The following is a 14,695-nucleotide window of genomic DNA, read 5'->3' on the forward strand; positions in this document are numbered from 1 at the left end:
AACAAAAATATAAATTGTAATACTGTTCTGCATTTCACATGACAAAATGGTATTGTTTTGAACGTGTGTTAACGTTATATCCTTATAAAACCCACTGCTATCTGAAATGAATTTATGCAAAAGCCACACTATTTTATCTGCACTTTATTCGATGTAAACCATCTTTCTCTGATCATTCTGTGCAGTCATCTATTTTATAACATTCGACCAGGTACAAGATCTTTTACTTTTTCTCGTGTGTGTTGGTTTCATTCTCGTTGTTACCTGTGTCATCAATATGAAGCACTATTTCCGATACACAATTAATGTGATATACAGTTTGATATTCGGCTAGGTGCAAGGCAGTTTGCGTGTGAAGAAAAGAAAACTTTTAAATGTGCTGGTTTCATCCTTTTGGAGAAACTTATGTCACCAAAAATAAACATGTACATGTACACTCAAGATAATATGTACATTTAATACGATTTTACAACCGGTTCAGAAATTTTTTTGTGAAACAAAATTTTTGTATTTTCACTGCTTGTGGTTAACTTGTGTCAGCAATATTAAATATATATTACCTTTCAATTCATGCCTCAAATCCACCCACTCCCGATACACAATTAAACGATGTATTTTATGATATTCGACCCTAAACTAGGATCATAAAGAAAATAACAATAGAAATATGTAATAATAAAACACACCCTAAAGATTCTAGTCGCTTGAATAAACAAAAATTCTTATATTTTATATTTTTACTGTTGTTCTATGGAAGGAAATATGTAGGGAATTCTTTAACTGTTTCACTTGAAAGTAAATAAGTAAGATTATTAAATATTTCTATAGATAATATTGCTACTGGAGCAATCTCAAGGCTGGAAGAAAACGATCAAATATTCCCTACTTAGTTTGGTTTTATAGAGTTTTGATTTGTGAGTTCTACCTTATGTAAAATTTTGAGAGAATGATATCGTTTCATGATAAGATTCAGTCGATTGAATGAGAAGTAAAGAGCCATATAATTAAAAAAGGACATCAATCCAGGTGATCCTTTCTACCATCTAAATAATTTTTCCCTCTTTGTCTTTTTGACTCTAAATCGTATTTGGATTTTGTTAAAAGTTGTTCTTCGCTTGAAGAGGAAGCTCTGTGATTTTCCACTGTATGATTGAAATAGGATTTCTCTTCTGGAGGAAAAGCTCGGTGATTTTTCACTGACTAAGTAGGAAGATCCTTGATGGACGAAAAAATCGTCGGATTTTCCATGGGATTAAGAAGATCAACTAAATAAACCGAACCAGTGATCATATGAAAATATCGTGATATTGTCCATTGTCATTGTCGAACACACATCGGCCACTCGCATTACTATTTTTTGTTCAACAAGGAGCTTTTTCATGTGTAGTTCCTTTCCTCAAGAAATTGCATTTACCTTCTTCACAAATCTTGTAATCGGTGGAAATTTTATCGCCAAAACTACTTCAAAATTGTTTCAGAAAAGATTATAAGATTATCAAAGCTTTAAGAAAATATTTATTTTCTGATCTGCGCAACGGGTAGTTTGACCTTAACAGAGTTATGTACCTTTGGTTCTCAGCACGATGTCTTTGATGGATTTGAGCGGAATAGGTTTATAAAATGATAAGGCTGGGCTCTATCATTTTTATGGTAAAAATAAAGATTAAATAAAAATACTAAAAGATTAAACAGATAAAAAATATATCAATAATAAAACTTGATTCAATGGACAATAAGAGCTGAAGATGGACGTAAATATTTACGGTTTTATTCTCGACGCTGTATGAGGCCCATCATAGAAACCTTTAGGTTTTTGATCAAAGCATTTGTTCGCAATTTCACTTTTATGCAGAATGACCAAGTCCCTCTGCCTAAAAGAAAACCCTGCTGACATAATATTACTGGGCATTGGCGGTAAATATTTACAGACTGATCAGTTGCATTATTTGGTCAAACTCTTCAGCCAATTTCAGCCCTAGTCAGTTACTTCGTATCTTTTTACTTTTTGACAGTAGAAAATAAAATTGATGGAGTTTTACGTCCTACATTTAACAGTAGAGATGTCTGTTTATTACTATTTAACCATCTTGAAAAAAATTAAGAGGATTCCCTGGTATTCACGAGGGGCACTACTAACCCCAATTTGGAATCATACATTTACAGGGCACCTTGGGACTAACTAGCAACACATGCACACAAGAGATTTCAAAAGCCAACACGGGGTGCACTCAGACAGACAGACAGACGAGGTGCATTAAAAGAAATCAGAACAATTACTTATGGGATTCGAACCTCCAACACATAACCACTCAAAGGATTAACCGTTGTCTTGTTACTCCATCTGTGGCCTAATGTTATATTAAAGTTTTGAGTGAGTCGTGGTTTTACCTAATTACAGACTTAATGAATCTCATCTTCCGTCTTTTTCAAACAAATTCAGGCGTGTAAAATATTTTCTGCTTCGTTTCTGATGGAGAGAGAAGGCGAGAAAAAGTAAATTATTCTTAAGTCGATACACTTATAATCAGGGGGCTCACAGATTGCGAACTGGGGCGAACACGACGGGAAATACTAAATTCTCCACATGAAAACGATAAAAGCTGTCCCCAAATCGCAGTGATTAGTGGGGAGAGGCCATTATTAAAGACAGCGCCCCCTACTGATTCAATTGTCCTCTCTGTCACTTCATTAAAATCTCCATCAGCTTATGCTAACATGGCATTTGAAAGGAAATGACGTAATGCAAGGTTCGGTCTAACGCCCCAGATATAAATTGATTGGGCAGTCATTTTAAGAATATTATATTGAAATAACATTGCGGAAACAATTCGTGATGACATCTGGTGACCATTTTACTATTTATATGTAGCAATAATTCATATTTAAAGGTTTCGTTAATCAAGAAATTAAATAGATTTTCAGAATTGTCACCTACTGTATGTATGAATTTTGGTGATTTTGATTGATCAATTCATTATTCAAATAGGGGAAGAACTAGAAATGTTTCAAATTGTAAGTAAAATGTTGCTAATAGCATTAGTTGCCAAATCACTTAATAAATATTCCGAAAGACTAGAATCAAAATTAAAGAAGACTTATACTTTAAGCTCTTTTGAGCCAGGAATAAAGAACAATTTATTGTTATGAGTAATGATAAGCAGCATATAGAATAATTGGATGTCAAAAGACACATTTATAGCAAATTTATGTCCATCCATTTTATTTTCTTTGCGGATTATTTTTATTTTCAATAATAATCTACATTCATTACTGAAGTTTCACAGTGTCACATCTGATATTTTCAAGAGTCGAGAAGTCCTGCTGATGATCTGATTAGTCGCGATTATTAGGTCTCTTCCAAATGCATGATGAGGTATTTAAGTGATAATCTCGACTATCTGTAAGCATTAAAGTGAAAGTTGAATGTGTCAACTGTGAAATCCGCAGGGGTCAAGTTAAAATTATTCTAAGGAATTATTTCAATTTGTTCAAGAGCTGATTGTGTAAGAAGAGTGTTTAGAGTTATAATTGTGAAACTGAAAACAGATAACATGAACAGATTGGGCTGCTAATTAAATTGTGCATCATCAGCCGACCTTGTCATGAGGGATGTTCAAAAACTCAAATATTGACTTTTTTAGCGGTACATTTGTATGAATGTTCATCTTCAATTGAAATATACGTTGATAAATTGATAAGGGATACTAGAAATCAGTTCACCATCTACGATTTCACTACTTCGACGTATCGTACAAAAGCGTTTTTGTATCATTCATTAAATACTACTACTAATACTAAGAATAATATTCTATAAGGGTAAAAAATTACGCTCAAAAGCCTTTCTTGCATTTCACCCAACATCCTATAGCCTACATACAAACAAAATTTATCAACTAAATGGTTGAAAACTGGTCTATACTATTCAGCACTGCAATCCAAATGATAAGCATAAGGCAATGTTTATGAAGCAACGAACATATAAGTATTGTGGTGTAAGGGAGATAATTCAAGATCAGTACAATAAACCCGGACAACACTTATCTGTAAATAGACCAGGATTTCTCGAGCAGATAAACTGAGTTGCAAATTTTCATGTCTGAATTGCACTGACAGATTCGTATAATCCGTTATTTTGCCACTTTGAAGCGCTGATATACAACCGCCATCAGTTTAGAAACTCTGTCAATTATGGTAAAACTGATTGTTTTATTTATGAAGGATTTGCATGCGGGTGGATGAAATACTGCGTTATCGCGATTACATCACAGGAAAGGCAGGAAGTGGTATAAAGCGAGCGGGTGAGACAGTGGTTCTTTGTCCGAGAGCACGATAAAAATTATTTCAATTATCAGTGTTGCTTTTTGGCCACATTTTTCTGCGCTTTCCTCCAATTGCCAATAATATTTTGTCTCTTTAAGACACAGGCCGAGGTGATTTCTTCGCCTTATTTTTTTACTTAACATTGGTGTAGATCAGAGAGTTGACATGTGAAAGCTTCTCGTTGTACGGATACGACAATAATCCGTTACGCCGCATGGAGCAGTGGCAGCCTTCTTTCTTTTCGTGGTAACATTTCTTTTTTTACATTACAAGGCCGTTTCAACTCTATCATGACATGAAATGTGTGCTCATATCGATTGCATCTTCTGACTCAAATCTATGATTCACATAAAGTAAGATATTTTTTATTCATGTATGATGGATAAAAAAGGCAAGAGATACCGTTATAGAAGCAAATTATATCCCATTTTGTACATTGATAGAATATACTTATTATGATTAATATCACCACAACTTGGATTCAACGACACTGTCTGTTAGAAACCATTACAAATTATGCATAATTAACAAGGCACTATAGGCCAATCTTGTACGTCTTGTTAAAACCGAGTAGAAGTGTACAGATATCTAGCGGCCAGTCTTTCATCATAATCATTGCCTTGATCACGGCACCAGACACAGGACAATAACGCTGATAGTAACAACAGTATTCCTGCCAGCAATGAAAGTATATAGCACCATCCGTTGTCGCCACCCGTCTTTGGGCTCTCTTCACTAATATATACTATAACACCTACTAAAGCCAGGAAACCTGTAACATAATGTGATTTTAGTTATTTATGGTGTCCCGGTCCCGTCAATTAACACATTTTAATCCGTAACACGTTTCATAAAATACCGTACCATAAATATCAAGCCAAACGTTCCCCAAAATCCCTGGACAACTTAATAACAAAAGATATTCCGATTGTTCTGTTTTCAAAATGGCGATGCATCGATTTATAAAGTGTATAAATTTTCACATCTTGAAATAAGTCATTTTCTACATTTGATGTTTGAAATGCATTTTTCTATGGATCCCTGTACAGAAGACATGAACATACCTGCAGGTAGAGTAAATAAAAAGAAGGCAGTATGAGACAGATTTTTTCTCATCTGTCCACGTCTTCTATTGACCATCTGTATAATACTAGTAATAAAACCCAACACACCAAATATTACAGCAACTGTTTGGATCCATGCAGTGAAGCGTAATTGTCCATTTAGCCAGGTTTCAACTGAAATTAATATTGAACCCCCTAGTTAACTCTTTACATAGTGCAATAAAGCATCAAATAAAGCAAATTGATATGACACATGAAGATTGTCGTAAGTATATACATATATACCGTTTCAACGTGTGTGGGTTTTCTTTGCGTTGGTATGTGTATCAGGAACACGTGCACCATTCCAATATTCTGCCGAACGTTTGTTGTTCTGCAAGTCTAGTCTAGTTATATCAATATCGAAAATATCATTTGTTTGGAACAATTTATATCAGTGTCCTTGATAAATTTAGAAGGACTGTTTTACGTAAATTTATTTTAACAAAACGTACCTCTATGACCGTACCATGCATTAACACATCTACCATATTTACAATGAATGCTATGAAAGAAACCCACAGCCCAGTAATGAGTCTTTAGGTCGATGATATACCAATAAGGTAAGAAAAGTCCCAACAGTTGTAGAACCAAACCAACACCAGTAATAGCTACCACACATGGAAATAACACCCTTTCCGTCTCTATTCTTAATCCTGTCATCATTTACTCTTCAACTGTAATATATGACAGGGCAAATTGGTCTTTTAACATTAGAATCCTATGGGCAATGAATGATCTTCGGAATATTAACTTTATAATATTAATATTATTTTTAATCGTTAGAAATTTCAGTTAATTCTTCAAGTACCTGAGTGAAACAAGGATTACATGAACGTACTGAAAATTCCATGGATTTTATGTAATCACTGGTTAGAGAGATTTATTGTAGGATATATACTCAGACTCCATGCATTCATAAAGTATAAAGGATTTACACCGAAAATAAATTGTTTATCAAAGTACCAGAATTCATCATCTTGTCTTTAAATTGAATTGATATTCATCGTGTGGAAAATTTAATATGGTTCAAGGGAAGTAACAAAATCAAAATATTGTTGAATTCAGACTACACTAAAGTCGATGAGGTACCAATTTGCCCCCGAGTATGTATACCCAAAGATTTTGGTTTCATGGTGATTTTGTACGATGAGGTTAAAAAACCCACAGAAAATAGGTTTTCTTTATCTTGAGTTAAATGTAACACTTACGCTAAATGTAACACTTTAGCTTAATCCAAGCGACCATCTTGCTGACTCAGAATAGACTTTATCGTTGTTGCATAGCTCGGCTCATTATCTTATTCAACAGCACCATATTGGGAATCCACGACAAGGTCTACTATGGACCTGAGTGCAGGGTGACAAATTATCCAAATAACTTACTTAGCAAGCTACTCAGATAGTAATAGAATAAGCTACTACAACATTTAGCAAAAGATTATTTATAATTGCTCGTACTTTTGCTTTTTTCTAAGAGCTTTATAAGCTCGTAGTACAGTTTATTTATTATAAAACTCAAATTTCATGAATAATATAGTATCAACAAAAAAGAACCCGAGAAAAGGATCACCAGGGTCTCTGACTTAAATTAAAGATTTTAATTCAGACTTATGTTTATAGTTACTGTGCTTGATATGTTCATGTAAATGTCAATGTACCGAATTCATAAAACCTAGCAATTTCTTTATTTGGGCTTTTCCTTACTTTTGTTTTCATAATCCAAAGAATTTGCTTCCGTGAAAACAAATGCTAGACCCTCCATATAAATAAACTATGTCTTTATCTAAGTGGAAGAAGCATTTGTTGTCAGATTTGCAAGCCTCTATCTAGCAAGTTGACGTTCAAGTTTTGATTGTTATCGCCGTTTTCATCTCAGTGAACATCCTATGGTGTAAAGAGCGTGACTTTTTCTTTCAAGTGAATAATGTATGGCTGGATGACAACTGTCTACCCGAAAATACCGAATAGAGTTGTGGTTATCCCAGTCCAGTACAACGCAACATCATTGTTGTATCTGTCTGTTGCAGATTTTTTGAGCATTTGTTTTCATTGTCCTGGTTGCAGTTATCTGATTCCCATATAGTATCTCTTTTCTCTCAAGAAAGTACAAGAAATTCTTGAGTGATGTTTATCATAGCTGCATAATGCTGTCCATAGCTCCATGAATAGGTTTGAGGAGGGCATATGCAGCATTATAGAAACTCAAATGCATTACTTAGCAACGTTTACTCTCATATGGGAAGTGCTTTAAGCTTTTGCTCAGATAGCAATAGAACAAGCTACAACATGTAGCATAAGATTATTTATACAATATTTAGTAGTTGCTTTCATTTCTGCTTTATTCTAACAGCTTCACCTTATAAGCTCCTGCTACGTTTTATGGTTTGGCCCAATGTGTCGTCTCACACGGCGTGTCAACATCTTAACTTTAAAAGCTATCGTATGTGTCTGTTACTTTTAAGCGGACTAAGTAAATGTAATAATTGTGTGGGGACGGAAGGTACAGTACGCTAACCAACGTGGTTGATGTATATATGCATAGTGAATGATACAAAATATCATTTGTTACTCACCTGGCGACTTAAAGGAAAATCACAATCTCGTGTATAATATATCATCTGAAGAAAATTACTCCTATATTTGTCACAAGAAAATTAATAGCACACGCGAATATATCAACCAGATGTTATTAAGAAGACTGGAGTGAAACTGTGAGATTTAAATCTGATTGGAATAAACAATAATAATATGATCTATCCAAAAACTAGAAAAACTAAATCACAAATATTCAAACTGGAAAAAAGAACACCAACACATGTTGACTAATGACAAGTTATTTCTAATCACGTGATGTGTAGCTTCAAGGCATACATCTATCATGTAGGTGATATTAACGCCGAGGTAAACAATTCATTTTCAAAATTAATGTTACATTTTTGTAAGGTACCCTATAGTTTTTCTTCTCTTTAACCTTATAAAAGAAATGCTGATTCCAAATGGGTCTGAGTTCTCGACTTTACTATACGAGGTTTAAATTTGTTACAGAATGAAACGAAACTACGTATAGCGGTAAAAGAAATTAATAAACAAGATTTAAAAACTCTTAAAGTTTTAGGCTTTTTTCTGATTATAGTAACGTTTCAGATATCAGAAGAGTTTAGTGGCCGAACACCACATTTTAATGAAAATTTGTATTGGAGAATTTCATTGATTTTTTTAAATTCAAAATAGCCCCCATCCTCGATAGTCCGAAAACAATTTCTGTCATAACTTTGCTTGTAGGGCACCAATAGACAGACGTTTGGTGTCAAAATATATGTTTTCGGGGTCAACGGATTATGTTTATTAGTGCCCTAAAAGAGAAGTTATGGCAGAAATAGTATTCGAATAACAGATGACGGCCATATTTATTTTAGTCCATGAAAAAATACCATAGTGTGCCAACATAGTGGAATTATGTTCAGAAGGGCTATCCGAAGCAGAAAAAAACAATAAACCATTGTAGGTACTCCGCAGCATACTTTTGTGCTCTGCCACTGGACTATTATAGATAATGTAAAACAAGCACTTGAAATAGATATTCTGCAATCGTATCATATAACGTTATACGATATGGTCATTTACAGTTTGTTGAGTGCTATCGGTTTCATTGATTGGACAAAATGACTATTTATTGCTTTGTTCTAAGAAACCCCAAAGCAATCAGTTTTTTAGCTCCAGTAACAAGGTTCTCAAAAGCCTTCTACAGATCCACTGTTTTAGTTTAAGAAACAACAACTCAGATGTGGTAATTGTACTTTATGTCATATCATAAACATACTAAAACGATAATAAAGAACAAAAACATGTTGCAAACAATACTATAATGTTACATAGGAATAAATAATTTAATCAAGCGAATTTTGCTTGAAATGCGATAAGCGAACTAAAATGTCATGGGCGTAAGCATAGGTTAAGTTCTTAAAATAAAAAAAAGTCAGAAAATACAGAAATATCTTCACTATATAATAAATAAAAATTTATATAAAACGGGAAATTTTAATATTTTGTCTATCATGAATTGTCGTCAATACAGTTATAGTCCGAAATGACAAAGTGAAGTTTATTAGTACTAGCCTACACCGTGCATGGTTAATAAGTGACATCCATTAAAGTGATACTACGTCTTATAATGAACATACAATTTAAGTTCTCAAGAATGGTCAATATGCGTATATATTCATCAGTGAACATACCTGGTGTCATAAATTTACAAAATCTGGAAAATTTGAAAATTCATAAAACTAAGTAATTATTGAAAAATGCCTAATCTTAAAATTAAGCGTTTTTCAATAGTTAATTGCATATTTATGGATAATTACAAAGATTTTGGATTTATCGGATTATATAAGGATCCTGTTATGTTATTTATGACACCAGGTATATCTACTTATGAATGTATGCTCTGATTGGCCAAGTTTAAAATTCTTAAATTTTATGTTCATTCTAAGACGTAGAATTCCTTTAATTATTGTAATGAAAACAGCCAAACATGTCACTGTACTATTTTGGAGTATTGTTTTTAGCATAAAATGCATATACACCTTCATGACCTTCGACATTCTGATGTTACAACAGTGTATCTGTAAATTCACAGTGAAAAACAGAGTAACAAGGGCTGAATTTATTCAGTGTAATAAAAAACGCAATACAGTAGTATATAAGCACTTTTCTCAAAATTAAAAAAGAAACAATTGTTAATTCTGAGATGCAATACTGAAAAGACTTATCATAGATTTCGCTACGGTCATTAGTCCTGCACCAGCTACAACTGCATTAGCAGTCAAAAACCCAACTCCCATTTCCATAATTCCACCAACCGTTGATAATACTGCCCCATTAAACGTGTCTACAACTACAGAATTATCTGTTGCAACTTTAACATCAAACATGTCTTCAGAAGAAGTTGTTTCGGTTTTCTTCAATTCTCTCTCCATTCTTTGTTTCTCTTCTTTTATTTTCCTTTTCTCCTCCTTACTACATCTCTCACCCTCTTTTATCTTCAAGCCTTCCAATTCCTCTCGCAACATCACCAGTTCTTTATTTCGTTCTTCTTCGAGTCTTGCAATAATCAACTTTTTATTTTCATTTGCTTGATTAAACATTTCATTCGTATAATACATGTGAAGGGATCCAAGTGAATTTACGATTAAATAAATGATGTTTTTAACAGACTTCTGAAACGTTCTGTCGCGTTGGTCACCAAGAACTGCGTATCGATTATCGCTTTCCTTGACGACTTTTTGTAATCCGGCTGGTGCTGTTTCCAGATACTTCTCTATAGACATACCACTCAACTTGAATCCGTGCGTAAACACTACCAGAGCAAAATTCATTAATTCGACACCAAATTCCTTTTTTAGCATTTCAACCACTTTGAGTTCCTCATCTGTAAATCTTCCAATTTGTATAACAATGACGAAGAAATGTGGCCCTGGTAAGGATAAAGATATACATCTCGCCAATTCACCACATGTTTCCTTTTCAGACATTCTATTATCCTTTAAACCAGGAGTATCTATAACCTTCAGAATATATTTGTGGGATCTTGATTTGATTTTTCGTTTACCAGAGGCACAGAAAGTTGTGACTGACTCAGCTGTAACGGACGATTTAAATAGCTCGCGTCCCATCAGAGCGTTTCCCAGGTAACTTTTACCAGCTCCAGTCTTGCCTATCAATATAACTCTTATTTCTTCCAACTCTTCCTCTGATTTATCTGAAAAGAAGGATAACCATCAACAGGTGTAGAATATATAAATACATACCCCTTGGTAATTTTTAATCTGATTAAGATGTCGATCTGAATGATTGATTCGTTTTTCTTATGGAGGTCTTACTACAAGTCTTAGTTCCAATCGTGTTATGCGAAATAAAGATCAAGATAAAAACCAAGATAAAAAAATTGTCCTAATTCCATAACCAACCCAAATCACTTCTTAAAGTAGTCAGAAGATACAAATTAATGCTTAAAAATGATTAACCAAAAATTCTTGATATACAGGAAATAAGTCTTGTGTTGACCAAATGACCCAGAACGCAATTATCTCTTCAGATCATAAAATGAAAAGTGGAATCACCTACAGAAAACTACGAAATGTAACATCCAGATCCTCCAAACCAGGCCCCCGTTCGTCATACTTCGTCGTAACCGTGGAAATACAAGTGAAAAAATTACGTGTTCAAAGATAAATATTGTCCAATCAAAAGTTCAAGGGACGTAACTGTCATTGCTGCTAAATAATATAAATAAAATAGGGAGGCTTACCAATACTATTCTGATGACAAGTTTAACATTGATCGTTAAGCAAAAACATCCGCGATGATAGCAGAGACATATGTCTTATATTTTTCAATTAGTTCATGACAGTGGCCGTAAAATTTATTAAGGGAGGTTTGGGGCGATAAGGTAAATTGCCTTGTATTAAATAGATGTTAAATGCTTCGATCTAGCTAAGAAATCAGCATAGAAAGAAAATGCTCTACAGTATCGAACCAATTGAGTCACGTATACTCCATAAGTTGGCGAATAGGAAAATTGACGATTGGAAAATCAAAATAATCACGCTTATCACATAATTTTAAAACTAATTCTGTATTTTTTGTCATATTCATGACGCAGATCAAAATAGGATGCGTCATTTTCGTCATCGGTTGTGTTTTTAATTTCTCATTCATCAGGATATATGGAATCTAAATATCCACTAAATTTAGGATTATTTTATTTATGTGGGCTAATGAAGATTGGCTAAGCCTCGCAGGGAAATTTTGCCAGGACAGCGGCATAAGCCTGCTCTTTTTCGATTTCGAACTGTCGAGGGATCTTTAACGTGCACAGCCTGTAGCACGCAGGGCCTCGGTTTATTGTCCCACCCGAACGACTAAACGCTTTATCCGTGTCCCTCTTACCTGCATCACTGCCTGGGGAAAACCGCTTTTAAATACACGAAAGTATTATCTCGACTTATGCCGGGATTGAACCCTGAACCTTCAGGTTAGCGAGCATCGTAATTAAAAACGATTAGCTAATTGTTGTTATTTTTTAAGAATGCTTGCCTTTTTTTTTTATTATTTCCCATAAGCTTCATCCGTTAGTGATAAAAAAATCCCAATTTCACTAAGTTTCGTCAAAATCCGTCAAGAATTGTGCCTTGACGAGCGCCGTACATGGACGTAGATCCATGCGAAGATGACGCCAATTCCAAGAGTGCGTTAAAAAATAAAATGCGTAACATATGTTCATTAGTCAAGTCACTATTTTTTTGTTTGTACGTGCCTAGTTGTCATGTGTGTTGTGTATGTTAAGCAGCTATGATGGTTGCGGCGCCAGGCAGGGCTTACTCTTGTAGACATCTGATACTTCTTTTCATAATGAAATACTTACTAACTTGATATACTTCTTCATGTGAAAAGGTCATTAGCTGCTTATATTTGGATTGGATTTCGGGTTTCGTTTTGCGGTTCGGATCGTTAGTACTTGGTTTATTTATTACTACTCTTTGAAATTTGTTCAGAACCACAAATTAACTGTATTTTGATCTGCATAGTGCTCAATTCCTATAATCAGTATTACTTATAAGAATGAATCTGCAATCAGTATTACTTATAAGAATGAAGTCAAACCAAACCGACAGATGTAAAGGCGGTCCTAATCGCCTCGCCGGTGTTAACATTCTCCATGCTGGTAATACCGAATACATCATTATATCAGTAATATCTGCATAAGCAGAAAACACCGTAAAATTTAGGGCGTATTTATGATGGTTTGTTCGTTGTTTTTTCAACGGCCTGATGGGGCAGTTTCATTCTGATAAATGATACGACCAGCTTACAGAAAATACTCTCGTAGTATCAATTAAATGAGGATTGATTAAACGTATTACCTTGTTTTGGCGCTATTAGTGACCACACACGACGTACAAACGCTGTCGCCATCTCTGACAGCCTGTAAATATTATTAAAATAGTAACAAATTTCAACAAATGACCCAGTCTCTATTTAACATATATTACTATGATTGTTGAAATTGTTACATATTGAAATTGAGCAGAACAATCACAGTTAGTAATTCGGTTTCATATGATAATTATTGTGGTCCCAGTTTGTTATCGAAATGTCAATTCTTTTTTTTTTCGATTTTTACACACCTTCCTGAGCTTAGACTACAATAGTTGCAGCAACCTTTCAACGTTCACGAACCTTAGATATAGGCGACGATGTGCATAAATATATTTTGGATCTTTTTTGCAAAACCGGAAGTGCCACAGTTCAATATGTGCAAGAATAGATAATCGGCTCTAGAAGTCGTATTTTTGGGTTGATTTTCTTTGGGTTTGCATTTTTGGAATCTACTGTTAAAATCTGAAAGAATAGTCGTTTCAAAATTTCAAAATTCGAAAATTTGTGGCAGACATTTTTTTGCCAAATTTTGCATTTTTTTCATTTTTTTTGCTTTTTGTCTGATTAATCTGAAAAAAAATTGAGCAAAGACAGTTTAAGAAAGTAAACAAAACGGTACAGTCAAATTTTCAATTTCACTTCCGGTTTAAACAGGAAATCGATGTTCACTTCCGGTTGAATATCTTCCGGTGTAATTTGTATAGGACAAAAAAATTTATGCTGATAGATAGACAAAGTTATGACAAAAAAACGAAGATAAAAAAATCCGGAACAGACGTGAAACTTTGGCCGCCATTTTGATTTCCCTGAAACTCTTCGACTTTTATTCAGCCAATTTGGCTGAACCGAATTTCAAAATTTTGGTGTCAAATGAAAGAACATAAAAATTAAGAGAGATCGCAGGAAGCCGATTTTTGAATTTCGATTTTGCTTTTTTGCAATTTGCGATTGAATTTTTTCAATATTTGATGGCGTATATCTCGTGACCTTGACCTTTGATGACCTTGACCTTTATAGGGTCAAAGGTCATTGACCTTGGCTATCATTTGATACTTTGACCTTTGACCTCCGACATGTACTTCCGGTTTTATAGCTATCCGTAAAAAGCAAAATTCGCAACTTTGGACTGCTCTAGCACGTGACCTAATTAACCTAGAGGGTTAATTTTTTCGGTTTTCTAATGTGCTTCTCATGCACTTTACATAGATATAGAACAATTGCTTTTTTAAAGCAAAATTGAAATTCGTGATTTTTTCAAATTTGAGTTTAGTTTTACCATATTTGTGTCTTTTTGATCTTCGTGTATGTATATCTTATGACCTATTCTATGAG

General features: G+C 34.1%; 2 protein-coding genes across 2 annotated transcripts; both read right to left on the bottom strand.

The window, feature by feature from the left end:
* Window positions 1–4,671: 4,671 nt before the first annotated feature.
* Window positions 4,672–8,024, bottom strand: LOTGIDRAFT_234466 (hypothetical protein). Its single transcript, XM_009062383.1, has 4 exons — window positions 7,999–8,024; window positions 5,879–6,100; window positions 5,385–5,558; window positions 4,672–5,092 (listed from the first exon to the last, which is right to left on the bottom strand). The coding sequence occupies exons 2-4, from the start codon at window positions 6,087–6,089 to the stop codon at window positions 4,881–4,883; spliced, it is 597 nt and encodes a 198-aa protein (XP_009060631.1). The 5' UTR covers window positions 6,090–6,100; window positions 7,999–8,024; the 3' UTR covers window positions 4,672–4,880.
* A 2,524-nt stretch (window positions 8,025–10,548) lies between these two features.
* LOTGIDRAFT_75732 (hypothetical protein) lies at window positions 10,549–11,163 on the bottom strand (the record flags this gene model as incomplete). Its single annotated transcript, XM_009062338.1, has 1 exon — window positions 10,549–11,163. A coding segment is annotated over one exon (615 nt), but the record flags the coding sequence as incomplete, so codon positions are not given.
* Between the last annotated feature and the right edge of the window lie 3,532 nt (window positions 11,164–14,695).

Source organism: Lottia gigantea (genome assembly GCF_000327385.1).
Source record: "Lottia gigantea unplaced genomic scaffold LOTGIsca_51, whole genome shotgun sequence".
NCBI lineage: Eukaryota > Metazoa > Mollusca > Gastropoda > Lottiidae > Lottia > Lottia gigantea.

Bases quoted from the DNA above. Each gene is read 5' to 3' on its own strand.
- LOTGIDRAFT_234466 (XM_009062383.1), bottom strand. From the start codon at position 6,089: ATGATGACAGGATTAAGAATAGAGACGGAAAGGGTGTTATTTCCATGT. The intron at 5,559-5,878 runs GTACGTTTTGTT...TATTAATTTCAG, and splicing joins TGCATGGTACGGTCATAGAG to TTGAAACCTGGCTAAATGGA. The intron at 5,093-5,384 runs GTATGTTCATGT...ATTATGTTACAG, and splicing joins TTTATTTACTCTACCTGCAG to GTTTCCTGGCTTTAGTAGGT.